General features: G+C 51.6%; 1 protein-coding gene across 2 annotated transcripts in view; it reads left to right on the forward strand.

Moving 5' to 3' along the window:
- The window catches only part of LOC124013923 (zinc finger protein 638-like), a 96,967-nt gene that overhangs the window by 26,094 nt on the left and 52,899 nt on the right, over positions 1-17,974 (forward strand). For both annotated transcript variants that reach the window (XM_046328493.1, XM_046328492.1), the window contains exons 2-4: positions 13,882-15,913; positions 17,467-17,528; positions 17,795-17,827. In XM_046328493.1, coding sequence (XP_046184449.1) covers positions 13,882-15,913; positions 17,467-17,528; positions 17,795-17,827 — 2,127 coding nt within the window. The remainder of the gene's footprint in view (positions 1-13,881; positions 15,914-17,466; positions 17,529-17,794; positions 17,828-17,974) is intronic.

Consider the following 17,974-nt stretch of genomic DNA (forward strand, 5'->3'; position numbering starts at 1 on the left):
TCCCTGTGATGGGGTAGTGGGACTGTGTCCCTGTGATGGGGTAGTGGGACTGTGTCCCTGTCGTTTCCCTGTGATGGAGTAGTGGGACTGTGTCCCTGTTTTTTCCCTGTGATGGGGTAGTGGGACTGTGTCCCTGTCGTTTCCCTGTGATGGAGTAGTGGGACTGTGTCCCTGTCGTTTCCCTGTGATGGGGTAGTGGGACTGTGTGCCTGACATTTCTCTGTGATGGGGTAGTGGGACTGTGTGCCTGTCGTTTCCCTGTGATGGGGTAGTGGGACTGTGTGCCTGTCGTTTCCCTGTGATGGAGTAGTGGGACTGTGTCCCTGTGATGGGGTAGTGGGACTGTGTCCCTGTGATGGGGTAGTGGGACTGTGTCCCTGTCGTTTCCCTGTGATGGGGTAGTGGGACTGTGTCCCTGTCGTTTCCCTGTGATGGAGTAGTGGGACTGTGTCCCTGTCGTTTCCCTGTGATGGGGTAGTGGGACTGTGTCCCTGTGATGGGGTAGTGGGACTGTCTCCCTGTCGTTTCCCTGTGATGGAGTAGTGGGACTGTGTCCCTGTCGTTTCCCTGTGATGGGGTAGTGGGACTGTGTCCCTGTCCTTTCCCTGTGATGGAGTAGTGGGACTGTGTCCCTGTCGTTTCCCTGTGATGGAGGGTAGTGGGACTGTGTCCCTGTGATGGAGGGTAGTGGGACTGTGTGCCTGTCGTTTCCCTGTGATGGAGTAGTGGGACTGTGTCCCTGTCGTTTCCCTGTGATGGGGTAGTGGGACTGTGTGCCTGTCGTTTCCCTGTGATGGGGTAGTGGGACTGTGTGCCTGTCGTTCTCTGTGATGGGGTAGTGGGACTGTGTGCCTGTCGTTTCCCTGTGATGGGGTAGTGGGACTGTGTGCCTGTCGTTTCCCTGTGATGGGGTAGTGGGACTGTGTGCCTGTCGTTTCCCTGTGATGGAGTAGTGGGACTGTGTCCCTGTCGTTTCCCTGTGATGGGGTAGTGGGACTGTGTCCCTGTCGTTTCCCTGTGATGGGGTAGTGGGACTGTGTGCCTGACATTTCTCTCTGATGGGGTAGTGGGACTGTGTGCCTGTCGTTTCCCTGTGATGGGGTAGTGGGACTGTGTGCCTGTCGTTTCCCTGTGATGGAGTAGTGGGACTGTGTCCCTGTGATGGGGTAGTGGGACTGTGTCCCTGTGATGGGGTAGTGGGACTGTGTCCCTGTCGTTTCCCTGTGATGGGGTAGTGGGACTGTGTCCCTGTGATGGGGTAGTGGGACTGTGTCCCTGTCGTTTCCCTGTGATGGGGTAGTGGGACTGTGTCCCTGTCGTTTCCCTGTGATGGAGTAGTGGGACTGTGTGCCTGTCGTTTCCCTGTGATGGGGTAGTGGGACTGTGTGCCTGTCGTTTCTCTGTGATGGGGTAGTGGGACTGTGTGCCTGTCGTTTCTCTGTGATGGGGTAGTGGGACTGTGTGCCTGTCGTTTCCCTGTGATGGAGGGGTAGTTGGACTGTGTCCCTGTGATGGAGTAGTGGGACTGTGCCCCTGTCGTTTCCCTGTGATGGAGGGGTAGTGGGACTGTGTCCCTGTCGTTTACCTGTGATGGAGTAGTGGGACTGTGTCCCTGTCGTTTCCCTGTGATGGGGTAGTGGGACTGTGTCCCTGTGATGGGGTAGTGGGACTGTGTCCCTGTGTTTCCCTGTGATGGAGTAGTGGGACTGTGTCCCTGTTTTTTCCCTGTGATGGGGTAGTGGGACTGTGTCCCTGTCGTTTCCCTGTGATGGAGTAGTGGGACTGTGTGCCTGTCGTTTCCCTGTGATGGGGTAGTGGGACTGTGTCCCTGTGATGGGGTAGTGGGACTGTGTGCCTGTCGTTTCCCTGTGATGGAGGGGTAGTGGGACTGTGTCCCTGTCGTTTCCCTGTGATGGAGGGGTAGTGGGACTGTGTCCCTGTCCTTTCCCTGTGATGGAGTAGTGGGACTGTGTCCCTGTCGTTTCCCTGTGATGGGGTAGTGGGACTGTGTCCCTGTCGTTTCCCTGTGATGGAGGGTAGTGGGACTGTGTCCCTGTCGTTTCCCTGTGATGGAGGGTAGTGGGACTGTGTCCCTGTCGTTTCCCTGTGATGGAGTAGTGGGACTGTGTGCCTGTCGTTTCCCTGTGATGGGGTAGTGGGACTGTGTCCCTGTGATGGGGTAGTGGGACTGTGTCCCTGTCGTTTCCCTGTGATGGGGTAGTGGGACTGTGTCCCTGTCGTTTCCCTGTGATGGAGTAGTGGGACTGTGTGCCTGTCGTTTCCCTGTGATGGGGTAGTGGGACTGTGTGCCTGTCGTTTCTCTGTGATGGGGTAGTGGGACTGTGTGCCTGTCGTTTCTCTGTGATGGGGTAGTGGGACTGTGTGCCTGTCGTTTCCCTGTGATGGAGGGTAGTTGGACTGTGTCCCTGTGATGGAGTAGTGGGACTGTGCCCCTGTCGTTTCCCTGTGATGGAGGGGTAGTGGGACTGTGTCCCTGTCGTTTACCTGTGATGGAGTAGTGGGACTGTGTCCCTGTCGTTTCCCTGTGATGGGGTAGTGGGACTGTGTCCCTGTGATGGGGTAGTGGGACTGTGTCCCTGTCGTTTCCCTGTGATGGGGTAGTGGGACTGTGTCCCTGTGATGGGGTAGTGGGACTGTGTCCCTGTCGTTTCCCTGTGATGGGGTAGTGGGACTGTGTCCCTGTCGTTTCCCTGTGATGGAGTAGTGGGACTGTGTGCCTGTCGTTTCCCTGTGATGGGGTAGTGGGACTGTGTGCCTGTCGTTTCTCTGTGATGGGGTAGTGGGACTGTGTGCCTGTCGTTTCTCTGTGATGGGGTAGTGGGACTGTGTGCCTGTCGTTTCCCTGTGATGGAGGGGTAGTTGGACTGTGTCCCTGTGATGGAGTAGTGGGACTGTGCCCCTGTCGTTTCCCTGTGATGGAGGGTAGTGGGACTGTGTCCCTGTCGTTTACCTGTGATGGAGTAGTGGGACTGTGTCCCTGTCGTTTCCCTGTGATGGGGTAGTGGGACTGTGTCCCTGTGATGGGGTAGTGGGACTGTGTCCCTGTCGTTTCCCTGTGATGAGTGGGACTGTGTCCCTGTTTTTCCCTGTGATGGGGTAGTGGGACTGTGTCCCTGTCGTTTCCCTGTGATGGGTAGTGGGACTGTGTCCCTGTCGTTTCCCTGTGATGGGGTAGTGGGACTGTGTGCCTGACATTTCTCTGTGATGGGGTAGTGGGACTGTGTGCCTGTCGTTTCCCTGTGATGGGGTAGTGGGACTGTGTGCCTGTCGTTTCCCTGTGATGGAGTAGTGGGACTGTGTCCCTGTGATGGGGTAGTGGGACTGTGTCCCTGGGGTAGTGGGACTGTGTCCCTGTCGTTTCCCTGTGATGGGGTAGTGGGACTGTGTCCCTGTGATGGGGTAGTGGGACTGTGTCCCTGTCGTTTCCCTGTGATGGGGTAGTGGGACTGTGTCCCTGTCGTTTCCCTGTGATGGAGTAGTGGGACTGTGTGCCTGTCGTTTCTCTGTGATGGGGTAGTGGGACTGTGTGCCTGTCCTTTCTCTGTGATGGGGTAGTGGGACTGTGTGCCTGTCGTTTCTCTGTGATGGGGTAGTGGGACTGTGTGCCTGTCGTTTCCCTGTGATGGGGTAGTGGGACTGTGTCCCTGTCGTTTCCCTGTGATGGAGGGGTAGTGGGACTGTGTCCCTGTCGTTTCCCTGTGATGGGGTAGTGGGACTGTGTCCCTGTCGTTTCCCTGTGATGGAGTAGTGGGACTGTGTCCCTGTCGTTTCCCTGTGATGGGGTAGTGGGACTGTGTCCCTGTGATGGGGTAGTGGGACTGTCTCCCTGTCGTTTCCCTGTGATGGAGTAGTGGGACTGTGTCCCTGTCGTTTCCCTGTGATGGGGTAGTGGGACTGTGTCCCTGTCCTTTCCCTGTGATGGAGTAGTGGGACTGTGTCCCTGTCGTTTCCCTGTGATGGAGGGTAGTGGGACTGTGTCCCTGTGATGGAGGGTAGTGGGACTGTGTGCCTGTCGTTTCCCTGTGATGGAGTAGTGGGACTGTGTCCCTGTCGTTTCCCTGTGATGGGGTAGTGGGACTGTGTGCCTGTCGTTTCCCTGTGATGGGGTAGTGGGACTGTGTGCCTGTCGTTCTCTGTGATGGGGTAGTGGGACTGTGTGCCTGTCGTTTCCCTGTGATGGGGTAGTGGGACTGTGTGCCTGTCGTTTCCCTGTGATGGGGTAGTGGGACTGTGTGCCTGTCGTTTCCCTGTGATGGAGTAGTGGGACTGTGTCCCTGTCGTTTCCCTGTGATGGGGTAGTGGGACTGTGTCCCTGTCGTTTCCCTGTGATGGGGTAGTGGGACTGTGTGCCTGACATTTCTCTCTGATGGGGTAGTGGGACTGTGTGCCTGTCGTTTCCCTGTGATGGGGTAGTGGGACTGTGTGCCTGTCGTTTCCCTGTGATGGAGTAGTGGGACTGTGTCCCTGTGATGAGGGGTAGTGGGACTGTGTCCCTGTGATGGGGTAGTGGGACTGTGTCCCTGTCGTTTCCCTGTGATGGGGTAGTGGGACTGTGTCCCTGTGATGGGGTAGTGGGACTGTGTCCCTGTCGTTTCCCTGTGATGGGGTAGTGGGACTGTGTCCCTGTCGTTTCCCTGTGATGGAGTAGTGGGACTGTGTGCCTGTCGTTTCCCTGTGATGGGGTAGTGGGACTGTGTGCCTGTCGTTTCTCTGTGATGGGGTAGTGGGACTGTGTGCCTGTCGTTTCTCTGTGATGGGGTAGTGGGACTGTGTGCCTGTCGTTTCCCTGTGATGGAGGGTAGTTGGACTGTGTCCCTGTGATGGAGTAGTGGGACTGTGCCCCTGTCGTTTCCCTGTGATGGAGGGGTAGTGGGACTGTGTCCCTGTCGTTTACCTGTGATGGAGTAGTGGGACTGTGTCCCTGTCGTTTCCCTGTGATGGGGTAGTGGGACTGTGTCCCTGTGATGGGGTAGTGGGACTGTGTCCCTGTCGTTTCCCTGTGATGGAGTAGTGGGACTGTGTCCCTGTTTTTTCCCTGTGATGGGGTAGTGGGACTGTGTCCCTGTCGTTTCCCTGTGATGGAGTAGTGGGACTGTGTGCCTGTCGTTTCCCTGTGATGGGGTAGTGGGACTGTGTCCCTGTGATGGGGTAGTGGGACTGTGTGCCTGTCGTTTCCCTGTGATGGAGGGGTAGTGGGACTGTGTCCCTGTCGTTTCCCTGTGATGGAGGGGTAGTGGGACTGTGTCCCTGTCCTTTCCCTGTGATGGAGTAGTGGGACTGTGTCCCTGTCGTTTCCCTGTGATGGGGTAGTGGGACTGTGTCCCTGTCGTTTCCCTGTGATGGAGGGGTAGTGGGACTGTGTCCCTGTCGTTTCCCTGTGATGGAGGGTAGTGGGACTGTGTCCCTGTCGTTTCCCTGTGATGGAGTAGTGGGACTGTGTGCCTGTCGTTTCCCTGTGATGGGGTAGTGGGACTGTGTCCCTGTGATGGGGTAGTGGGACTGTGTCCCTGTTGTTTCCCTGTGATGGGGTAGTGGGACTGTGTCCCTGTCGTTTCCCTGTGATGGAGTAGTGGGACTGTGTGCCTGTCGTTTCCCTGTGATGGGGTAGTGGGACTGTGTGCCTGTCGTTTCTCTGTGATGGGGTAGTGGGACTGTGTGCCTGTCGTTTCTCTGTGATGGGGTAGTGGGACTGTGTGCCTGTCGTTTCCCTGTGATGGAGGGTAGTTGGACTGTGTCCCTGTGATGGAGTAGTGGGACTGTGCCCCTGTCGTTTCCCTGTGATGGAGGGTAGTGGGACTGTGTCCCTGTCGTTTACCTGTGATGGAGTAGTGGGACTGTGTCCCTGTCGTTTCCCTGTGATGGGGTAGTGGGACTGTGTCCCTGTGATGGGGTAGTGGGACTGTGTCCCTGTCGTTTCCCTGTGATGGGGTAGTGGGACTGTGTCCCTGTGATGGGGTAGTGGGACTGTGTCCCTGTCGTTTCCCTGTGATGGGGTAGTGGGACTGTGTCCCTGTCGTTTCCCTGTGATGGAGTAGTGGGACTGTGTGCCTGTCGTTTCCCTGTGATGGGGTAGTGGGACTGTGTGCCTGTCGTTTCTCTGTGATGGGGTAGTGGGACTGTGTGCCTGTCATTTCTCTGTGATGGGGTAGTGGGACTGTGTGCCTGTCGTTTCCCTGTGATGGAGGGGTAGTTGGACTGTGTCCCTGTGATGGAGTAGTGGGACTGTGCCCCTGTCGTTTCCCTGTGATGGAGGGGTAGTGGGACTGTGTCCCTGTCGTTTACCTGTGATGGAGTAGTGGGACTGTGTCCCTGTCGTTTCCCTGTGATGGGGTAGTGGGACTGTGTCCCTGTGATGGGGTAGTGGGACTGTGTCCCTGTCGTTTCCCTGTGATGGAGTAGTGGGACTGTGTCCCTGTTTTTTCCCTGTGATGGGGTAGTGGGACTGTGTCCCTGTCGTTTCCCTGTGATGGAGTAGTGGGACTGTGTGCCTGTCGTTTCCCTGTGATGGGGTAGTGGGACTGTGTCCCTGTGATGGGGTAGTGGGACTGTGTGCCTGTCGTTTCCCTGTGATGGAGGGGTAGTGGGACTGTGTCCCTGTCGTTTCCCTGTGATGGAGGGGTAGTGGGACTGTGTCCCTGTCCTTTCCCTGTGATGGAGTAGTGGGACTGTGTCCCTGTCGTTTCCCTGTGATGGGGTAGTGGGACTGTGTCCCTGTCGTTTCCCTGTGATGGAGGGGTAGTGGGACTGTGTCCCTGTCGTTTCCCTGTGATGGAGGGGTAGTGGGACTGTGTCCCTGTCGTTTCCCTGTGATGGAGTAGTGGGACTGTGTGCCTGTCGTTTCCCTGTGATGGGGTAGTGGGACTGTGTCCCTGTGATGGGGTAGTGGGACTGTGTCCCTGTCGTTTCCCTGTGATGGGGTAGTGGGACTGTGTCCCTGTCGTTTCCCTGTGATGGAGTAGTGGGACTGTGTGCCTGTCGTTTCCCTGTGATGGGGTAGTGGGACTGTGTGCCTGTCGTTTCTCTGTGATGGGGTAGTGGGACTGTGTGCCTGTCGTTTCTCTGTGATGGGGTAGTGGGACTGTGTGCCTGTCGTTTCCCTGTGATGGAGGGGTAGTTGGACTGTGTCCCTGTGATGGAGTAGTGGGACTGTGCCCCTGTCGTTTCCCTGTGATGGAGGGGTAGTGGGACTGTGTCCCTGTCGTTTACCTGTGATGGAGTAGTGGGACTGTGTCCCTGTCGTTTCCCTGTGATGGAGTAGTGGGACTGTGTGCCTGTCGTTTCCCTGTGATGGGGTAGTGGGACTGTGTCCCTGTGATGGGGTAGTGGGACTGTGTGCCTGTCGTTTCCCTGTGATGGAGGGGTAGTGGGACTGTGTCCCTGTCGTTTCCCTGTGATGGAGGGGTAGTGGGACTGTGTCCCTGTCCTTTCCCTGTGATGGAGTAGTGGGACTGTGTCCCTGTCGTTTCCCTGTGATGGGGTAGTGGGACTGTGTCCCTGTCGTTTCCCTGTGATGGAGGGGTAGTGGGACTGTGTCCCTGTCGTTTCCCTGTGATGGAGGGGTAGTGGGACTGTGTCCCTGTCGTTTCCCTGTGATGGAGTAGTGGGACTGTGTGCCTGTCGTTTCCCTGTGATGGGGTAGTGGGACTGTGTCCCTGTGATGGGGTAGTGGGACTGTGTCCCTGTCGTTTCCCTGTGATGGGGTAGTGGGACTGTGTCCCTGTCGTTTCCTGTGATGGAGTAGTGGGACTGTGTGCCTGTCGTTTCCCTGTGATGGGGTAGTGGGACTGTGTGCCTGTCGTTTCTCTGTGATGGGGTAGTGGGACTGTGTGCCTGTCGTTTCTCTGTGATGGGGTAGTGGGACTGTGTGCCTGTCGTTTCCCTGTGATGGAGGGTAGTTGGACTGTGTCCCTGTGATGGAGTAGTGGGACTGTGCCCCTGTGGGACTGTGTTTCCCTGTGATGGAGGGGTAGTGGGACTGTGTCCCTGTCGTTTACCTGTGATGGAGTAGTGGGACTGGACTGTGATGGGGTAGTGGGACTGTGTCCCTGTCGTTTCCCTGTGATGGGGTAGTGGGACTGTGTCCCTGTTTTTTCCCTGTGATGGGGTAGTGGGACTGTGTCCCTGTCGTTTCCCTGTGATGGAGTAGTGGGACTGTGTGCCTGTCGTTTCCCTGTGATGGGGTAGTGGGACTGTGTCCCTGTGATGGGGTAGTGGGACTGTGTCCCTGTCGTTTCCCTGTGATGGAGGGTAGTGGGACTGTGTCCCTGTCGTTTCCCTGTGATGGAGGGTAGTGGGACTGTGTCCTTTCCCTGTGATGGAGTAGTGGGACTGTGTCCCTGTCGTTTCCCTGTGATGGAGGGGTAGTGGGACTGTGTCCCTGTCGTTTCCCTGTGATGGAGGGTAGTGGGACTGTGTCCCTGTCGTTTCCCTGTGATGGAGGGGTAGTGGGACTGTGTCCCTGTCGTTTCCCTGTGATGGAGTAGTGGGACTGTGTCCCTGTCGTTTCCCTGTGATGGGGTAGTGGGACTTTCCCTGTGATGGGGTAGTGGGACTGTGTCCCTGTCGTTTCCCTGTGATGGGGTAGTGGGACTGTGTCCCTGTTTTTTCCCTGTGATGGGGTAGTGGGACTGTGTCCCTGTCGTTTCCCTGTGATGGAGTGGGTAGTGGGACTGTGTCCCTGTCGTTTCCCTGTGATGGAGTAGTGGGACTGTGTCCCTGTGATGGGGTAGTGGGACTGTGTCCCTGTCGTTTCCCTGTGATGGAGGGGTAGTGGGACTGTGTCCCTGTCGTTTCCCTGTGATGGAGTAGTGGGACTGTGTCCCTGTGATGGAGTGGGACTGTGTCCCTGTGTTTCCCTGTGATGGAGTAGTGGGACTGTGTCGTTTCCTGTGATGGGGTAGTGGGACTTTCCCTGTGATGGAGGGTAGTGGGACTGTGTCCCTGTGTGATGGAGTAGTGGGACTGGGTAGTGGGACTGTGTCCCTGTCGTTTCCCTGTGATGGAGTAGTGGGACTGTGTCTCTGTTGTTTCCCTGTGATGGAGGGGTAGTGGGACTGTGTGCCCATCCTCCTCCTCCTGCCTCATCTCTCCATCCTCCTCCTCCTGCCTCATCTCTCCATCCTTCTCCTCCTGCCTCATTTCTCCATCCTTCTCCTCCTGCCTCATCTCTCCATCATTGTCCTCCTGCCACATCTCCTCCTGCCTCATCCCTCCATCCTTCTCCTCCTGCCTCATCCCTCCATCCTTCTCCTCCTGCCTCATCTCTCCATCCTTCTCCTCCTGCCTCATCTCTCCATCCTTCTCCTCCTGCCTCATCTCTCCATCCTTCTCCTCCTGCCTCATCTCTCCATCCTTCTCCTCCTGCCTCATCCCTCCATCCTTCTCCTCCTGCCTCATCTCTCCATCCTTGTCCTCCTGCCACATCTCCTCCTGCCTCCATCCTTCTCTCCTGCCTCATCCTCCATCCTTCTCCTCCTGCCTCATCTCTCCATCCTTCTCCTCCTGCCTCATCTCTCCATCCTTCTCCTCCTGCCTCATCTCTCCATCCTTCTCCTCCTGCCTCATCTCTCCATCCTTCTCCTCCTGCCTCATCTCTCCATCCTTCTCCTCCTGCCTCATGCCTCCTCCATCCTTCTCCTCCTGCCTCATCTCTCCATCCTTCTCCTCCTGCCTCATCTCTCCATCCTTCTCCTCCTGCCTCATCCCTCCATCCTTCTCCTCCTGCCTCATCCCTCCATCCTTCTCCTCCTGCCTCATCTCTCCATCCTTCTCCTCCTGCCTCCTGCCTCATCTCCATCATCCTTCTCCTCCTGCCTCATCCCTCCATCCTTCTCCTCCTGCCTCATCCCTCCATCCTTCTCCTCCTGCCTCATGCCTCTCCATCCTTCTCCTCCTGCCTCATCTCTCCATCCTTCTCCTCCTGCCTCATCTCTCCATCCTTCTCCTCCTGCCTCATCCTCCATCCTTCTCCTCCTGCCTCATCTCTCCATCCTTCTCCTCCTGCCTCATCCCTCCATCCTTCTCCTCCTGCCTCATCTCTCCATCCTTCTCCTCCTGCCTCATCTCTCCATCCTTCTCCTCCTGCCTCATCCCTCCATCCTTCTCCTCCTGCCTCATCTCTCCATCCTTCTCCTCCTGCCTCATCCCTCCATCCTTCTCCTCCTGCCTCATCCTCCTGCCTCATCCCTCCATCCTTCTCCTCCTGTCTCATCTCTCCATCCTTCTCCTCCTGCCTCATCTCTCCATCCTGCCACATCTCCTCCTGCCTCATCCTCCTCCATCCTTCCTTCCTCCTGCCTCATCTCTCCATCCTTCTCCTCCTGCCTCATCTCCATCCTTCTCCTCCTGCCTCATCTCCTGCCCATCTCTCCTCCTGCCTCATCCTCCATCCTTCTCCTCCTGCCTCATCCCTCCATCCTTCTCTCCTGCCTCATCCTCCATCCTTCTCCTCCTGCCTCATCCCTCCATCCTTCTCCTCCTGCCTCATCCCTCCATCCTTCTCCTCCTGCCTCATCCCTCCATCCTTCTCCTCCTGCCTCATCTCTCCTCCTGCCACATCTCTATTCACATCTCCATGTCTGGTGGAATACTCAACAGTGGTGCTTATTTGAACCTGGGCCCCTCCTGCATGCATTAAAACAGTGTCAGCCCTATGAGCTCAAGCCTATAACATTAGCTTGAGGAGCTAACACATAATTTATAACTTGGTCAGTTGCTTTTCTGTGAATGTTATAGGGCTAGAGTTCCCCCATCTGGTGGAATAATTTTCATGCAATGTATTTCTATCTACAGCTCTGTTTTCATTTGGTCGGGTCTGTGTGTTGTGGGAGGAGTGAAATAAACAAAAGAGCACATCGGTTTTACTTAGTTTTACCATTGAGAGGAAGCCAAGTGGCCGGGAGTGGGAGGTGGAACTTGATGGATTTTGGCTGACATTTGGCTAATTTTCTAATCGATTAAACATTTAATCTCAATACATTTTTCTGTCAACCAAAACTAGAATATGTTACGAACAGAGTGGACTAAGTTTTGTAGACACTGCCTTTTGCCAAAGGTGTAAAAAAAAAAAAGAAGTGCGTTGTTTAGGATTGAAAATGGGAATCGAGTTATTGCACATGCGCAGTTCATAGTAAGCGTTCCCTAACGGAAATATGCCAACTTCTGCTTCGAACACGCCAATAGGATCTCGCTAGTTCATGCTTGGCTCCGCCCACTATGACTCGTTTGGAAACGACAGGCTGTGGTCTATCTTGGTATATGTTATAAAAAATTAAAATAATCTTTGGTCAAGCGTCCGCAGCCGCCGGAAAAGAGAGAAACATTCAGTAAACTACGAGATATCTACATAGAAAAACAACCGAACAAATAAATAAGGAAAGGTATGTCACAAAAAAAACATATTTTAGATGACAGAGGGAGATTTTGTTGTTCATATCTTTTGATTTTAAAACGGACCACACCGTCCGTGTGGTTTGGCCTCTGCGAAACAGGAAATCCAACATGGCGGGCTGATTGTTTGCGGAAAGTTGAAACAGCAAAACCAAGTAACTAGTTAAACCTTAAACCTAGTCAACAACCAACGTTGTGGTTTTTTCCCCCTGTGAAAATCTGTATAATTACATGACATATTTGGTGAATATAGCCCAATATCTTTGGATGTAACACGTGCACATGATTGTTTGTCGATGCTAATCGGCTAACTGTCTGTTAGCCTGTGAAACACTCTTTAACATCACTAACGTGAGTTCATTCGTGTTAGTGAAGTTTTACCACATTGGCCGAGTTGTTCTTATTTGTGAATTTGCACGGCTATCGATTCTGCATTTGTGTTGTGAAAAGGCATTTTGTAAGTTGTACCACTAGCTAGCTGATGACTAATGCTTTTCAGCGGCTCTTTATTCCCCCAAGAAGCATATTTTTTAAAAGATACACGACTTTTAGGTCCAGTTTAAAAAAATATATTTTTATATTTCTTTTGAATTAGATTCGATTTGTTGTTTTGGATAACATCTCCAACCAACTTTTTTGCTTGCAGGTGAATATTTACATTGTAGCCTGCTTATTTCTGTTCTGGGGAAGTTTTAGGAGCCCCAACACGTTACGCCTTGATCTGACCGACATCAATGCTGCGTAATACATTCTGCAGTCAAACCTTTTTTTTTTTCATTATACAATCCAAAATGTTTTGTGGATATGTGAAATTCAATATTCACCTTTTTTCTACTGATTCTTTAAGTCTACGCTATGGATAAATCCAACGTATGCATAGCCTCTGCAATGCAATGCTGCTGAGTTGCAATTGGAAGTGAATGTACCTCTGGTGTACCATGACACCTTGTGCACACCGGTTGCTTTAACACCTTAAGGATCCGCCCCTTATTTATTTTCTTAGCTGAAATGACATACCTAATGGACTGACTACATCGCTAGCTTTGTGTGTGCAAGCGTTGCAAAGTAAATGTAGAAATCTATATTATTAAATTATTGCACTCACACTGCTTGCGCGCCATCATCTGGTTGTGATATAGTCGCCCTCTGCTACTGTTTCCGTTCTACAGCATACGGTCGGCCGCGTACGTTCGATATTTCCAACGTAGGGTACCACACAGAAACGCAACTGCCTCTGCAACGCTGCGAGGCGAACGCGACGTTACGTTGGAAACAAATGTAATTCTGCTGATACCAAAAATGCGATGTCGCTGTCGGTGTGTTCGACGGCGTGCGTCAAAATTCAGTATTCTGTAGTAACTTGTGTTCGCGGTGTGTTCTTCTAAAAACCTAAAGGTTAAATGAATGAATGAACCCTTTTTATTTAGATTTAGGGTAACCCACACGGCCATGTTAACGGAAAACAGACCGAAGGCCGTCTGACAACACGCGTGTAAATGTGATGAAACGGGTTAAATCATTATTATTGTATTTGTTAAATTATTTTGATGTGAGATTTATGTTTCTAGAATCGTACCGGCAATTTTGATAATTCTATTTATTGTTTAGATGGATTATTTGTCTCATTTGGCTTCTAGAGCCGATTAACCTTTAAGCAGAACATGTAAGATCCTCGAACTGTTTAAGGAGTAAAGTTAGGCCCCGTTCGTCCAGCTTAATAATAATAAATACAATGTTTCTCGCTAATAGATGTTGCTGTTTTATCAAGATTATAGGCTTTGTTACACTGCAACATTGTAGAATCATGTATTAACATAGGAAAATGTATTTATATATTGTATTTATATATATATATATACTTTATATATGCTAAATCTGATCCACAACTGTTACTTTAGCTACAGTAGTATTTGATGCCCTGTTTTGAATTTCTGAATCGACTGTTTTGTCTTTGTTTTATCCTTTCCTTTTTGGTCAATGTCGCTATTATAGTATATTATATTTTGTTGTACATGATATGAAGTATCAATATCAGTTGTTGTTAGTGTCTAACCTTTGTTAGAAAGCTGTTCACCTTTCTTTCAAATTTCACTAAAAATGTGTTTTAAGTTTGTATGTTTTTACAATGACCACCTATTCCACCCCCTCCCCCCTTCCTGTCTGTTCCCTGTTTGCTTGCAGTTTTTAGTTTTCTCCAGTGAAGACACATGAACTCTGCTCTGTCTAGACCTAACCAACAGAAGCCCGATGTTCTAGAAGTTGTGCTAGAACAGTTTGACCTGGATCGGAACTGATTTTGAAAGTGCTTGTGTGAAACAAAATGGAAACTGACCAAACTGATCAATCCACAAAAAGCCAGTCTTGTTTTCCAGTTTGATTACTACTGTCTATAGCCCTGTCACAGGACGAGTCAGAGAGAAGACCAACCAATAATCCTCCTCTCTGTGTCTTTCTCCTCTCCAACTCTTTCAGCTTTGCGTTGCTATTGGAGCGTTGTGCTGCTCCCCTTTCGAGCCCGCTGAGTCTGATTGGAGGGCTGGGAGTTGGAATCCCACCCCCGCAGCGCCGCTTATGCCACGCCTCCCTGCTTCTGGCCCAGCTCAAAGCACAGCTCGCCATCATTCAGCTCGTTGCCGCGGGAAACATCGCCAACGCCGTTACCTGCGCCAACCATCCACTACCCTCCTCTCACCCCCATCCTCCTCTTGTCCTCTTCCTCAACCTCTTGAAAGCGGCATCCACCACCAATAACATGTACCATCCCCTATATAATCCGTTAGGGGGTCAGTACTCTTCACAAGCCCAGAGAACACCAGCTCAGATGGGGCGGTATGGACTCTCACAAGCCCAGTCCGGGATGGACTCTCTGTTGGCCTCACGCCTGGGTCTGGGCCCTGTCTCTGCTGGTGGTTCCTCTGGTTTTTCCAGACAGGGGGGCATGATGTCCTCGATGGGGTACAACCTGGGGCAGAGGTCAACCGGGATGACCCCGGAGTTGGAGATAGACCACCACATCCGCTGGGCCAGAGAGGACGTGAGACTGCTCAGCCAGATGGTGCAGCAGAAACAGAACCAGCAGACCCAAATGAATCTTCGCCTGAATCGCAACCCCGGGGATGAGCTTTCATCTAGGGTAGGGATGGGTAGCTACACCTCTGGCCGGTCCTGCAGCGACCAGCAGAGCTCCATGGCCTCCTGGTCTGGCCACGTGACCCAGTCTGCTTCCTCTAAGCTCTTCTCCTCCCCCCTCCCTCAATCGTCCCCTTCCACCTCCCAGATGTACCAAAGCCAAACCTCTGGGTTTGGTGGTGCGGGAGAGCCGGGACCCACCTCAATGGGTTCTGAGGCGCCCCTGAGTGTCTCCGATCCTCCAGCCCGGTACACACCAGAGTCCGCCAGCAACATCCTGGCAAGTTTTGGCTTGTCCAACGAGGACTTGGAGCTCCTGAGCCAATATCCAGACGATCAGCTGACCCCAGACAACCTGCCCTTCATCCTCAGAGACATCTGCATCCGTAAGGCCAATAGAAACATGGATGTGGACAATCGGCATGACAACGGACCCAGCCCGGGGTCGGACCACTTAGGTGGAGGACAGAGCAAAGTTATCGATTATGGAAATATTGATGCTTCTAAATACGACAGTTATGACAATGTTCGATCCAATAGTTACGGCGGACAAGATCCGCTCCCGAAAGAGTCGATGAAATACTCTGTCAGAGACTCTCCAAGCGGGCACACCGGTACACCGTATGGCAGTGTTGGCAGATCCATGACCTCAGTCCTTTCCGAGCAACAGCAGATTTGCAGCGCTGCAGTCCAGAGTTCTATCTCTCTCCCCAAGAATGACAACGACACTCGTATCGGTCTTCCTCCGCCTTCCAGCCTATCCCAAAAGACCCTCAAAACCCACGACTTATCTAAAGTAGCACCCAAACCTATGAACATCCCTGTCCACGGCGGAGACCAAGGACTCGACCGACTCCTCTCATCTCAGAATCGAGGCACTGCTCGAGGCCAGGTTCAGCCTCGGTCCGACCTGGTGGTTCTTAGTGGTGGAGTCGGAGGAGATGCAAGACTCAAGATCGGAGGTATCCCAGTGGGGATTCCTCCTCCCACGCCACCCCTCATGTGGCCTCCCTTATTCCCCGTCATGAATCCGTCGGTTCCCCCTCCCGGTCACGTTCCGGTGACTTGTCCGCCTCCTCAGATGGGTCCGCCTCCCCTGATGGGTCCGCCTCCCCTGATGGGACCGCCTCCCCTGATGGGACCGCCTCCCCGGATGGGTCCACCTCCCCGGATGGGTCCGCCTCCCCGGATGGGTCTGCCTCCCCCGATGGGTCCGCCTCCCCCGATGTTCCAGCAGATCAACATCCCACCCCCAACGTTGATGGTCCCGACGAGGTTGCCGGCCCCGACCACGATGAGCGATTACTCCGCAGCTTCTCCCAGAATCTTTCCTCATACCTGTTCTCTCTGTAACGTAGAATGTGCCCAGCTAAAGGTGAGTTTTCGTCATACTATAACCTGAGTTTTCGTCATACTATAACCTGTCTTGACCAGACCTGGGTTGAGATACCATTTCAAATACGTTGAATTTTTTTCTCTCTAGACCAAGGAGCTGTTCAATTCTGGTCCTCGAAGGCCCGAAACACGACATTTGTCTTTGCTTCTACCTAGTATCCCGGGTCTGAATCAGTCCCGGATAATTAAACAGGTGTTTTGGCCCTCCGATGACAGCCCTGCTCCAGCCTGCCTTGATTGCAGTTTCAGGAGTTAAATCAAGCAAATATAAATAATTTGGAATGTCAAATAGTATGTGAACCCAGGTCTTGAACCCCATCGTAGTTTTTGGTTTTGTATCTTTGAACCTCATGTTGTATCTCCAGACTTCTCTTTGTTGAATGTGTTTCCATTTTGTTAATTCAAAAATGTAAGTCTAGCTATGAAGCCATTACCACTCGTTGACCCCCCCCCCTCCCACAATGCACGGTGAGTTGAGATGTAGTAAAACAGATGGAAATAATGTGAAAATGCTTTTTTAGAGTAAAATATTAGCAAATTGCTTGAGTTGACTTGAGGAATATGTAAACATTAAATCCTGGACAGCATTCAACATTATATTGTAATTATTGAATACTGTATGTCATGAGATTTCTTTTTTTTTTATAGATCTTTTTTTTTCCAAACCTCTTGAAATATTGTATTTGTATATAAAGGCCTTGTTGACTTTATAAGACATTGTGACTTTCGATGACCATGATATGCCCGAGGCAGACGGTGTTTTGAAGATGTTTTGACTCTGTGTAAACAGTTACCCCTTGTTCTATCAATAGGCCTTTACCGTGGTCAATTAATGAATGGTTTAGATAACTATGCCACATGTATCTATATCTCTATCTATCCATCTCTATCTCTACCTATCAATATATATATATATCTCTATATCTATCTCTATATATATCTCTATCTATTTACATTTACATTTAAGTCATTTAGCAGACGCTCTTATCCAGAGCGACTTACCTCTATATCTATCTATATATATATCTCTCTCTCTCTATATATATATATATATATATCTCTCTATATCTCTCTATATATATCTCTCTCTCTATATATCTCTATCTCACTCGAACCCCTGGATACGGTGTAAACCAATGACCGTAACTCTCACCACATACTCCTCTACTAATTTTTCATACAATTTATTTAGTTACTTTGTTAGTTTTTTTGGGGGGGGGAGATGGCTGCCGAGAGAATCCGTTCCAGAGAATCTACAGAGGAGATTCCAGATGCTGCTTTCCCCGTCCCCCCCCCCCCCCAACAGACTCTTGCCGTACCTTCCTAGTGTTGTTCTTGGTAGAACAGGCAGCGTGTGTAACTAGGCTGCGTAGCTAGGCTATTTGTGTGTAGTATAGCATTTTTAACTAACTCCTGCTATGTAAAAGCTGAGAAATTGGACTTTTTGCACTAGCTGCAAGGTGGGAAACCAAACTGATATTGAAAGGCCTTGTTTGAGGGCAGACTGACTGTCTTCTCTGTTTTGACCAACAGGACTGGATTGCTCATCAAAACACCAGCCTCCACATCGACAACTGCCGGCTGCTCAGGAAATTGTGGGTTATGTCTCCTGTCTTTGTTTTTTAAAATATAATGTCTGCCTGGCTCTTTCTAAATTTAGTATTTTCCTTGTGTCCTCTCCCCTCATCTCCTCCTCTTAAGTCCATTGGAGGAGAAAGTCCTAGTGGACTCGATAGCTTCTCCTCCAATACAGCTGAGAAAGGAGGTTGAGGGAATCTCAGAAAGGCGAATTGATATCTATGATCTCAACGATCGCCATCACGTTGTACATTTATACTAATCCCCTTTTTCCTTCTTTCAGGTATCCTGACTGGAACGGGGAAACTGTATCAGGGTGAGGAAGTTCCCATGTACTGGGTTCTAAAGTACTGTACTGGGTTCTAAAGTACTGTACTGGGTTCTAAAGTACTGTACTGGGTTCTAAAGTACTGTACTGGGTTCTAAAGTACTGTACTGGGTTCTAAAGTAGAAGGGATCCTTC

Source organism: Oncorhynchus gorbuscha, linkage group LG25, assembly GCF_021184085.1.
Source record: "Oncorhynchus gorbuscha isolate QuinsamMale2020 ecotype Even-year linkage group LG25, OgorEven_v1.0, whole genome shotgun sequence".
Lineage (NCBI taxonomy): Eukaryota > Metazoa > Chordata > Actinopteri > Salmoniformes > Salmonidae > Oncorhynchus > Oncorhynchus gorbuscha.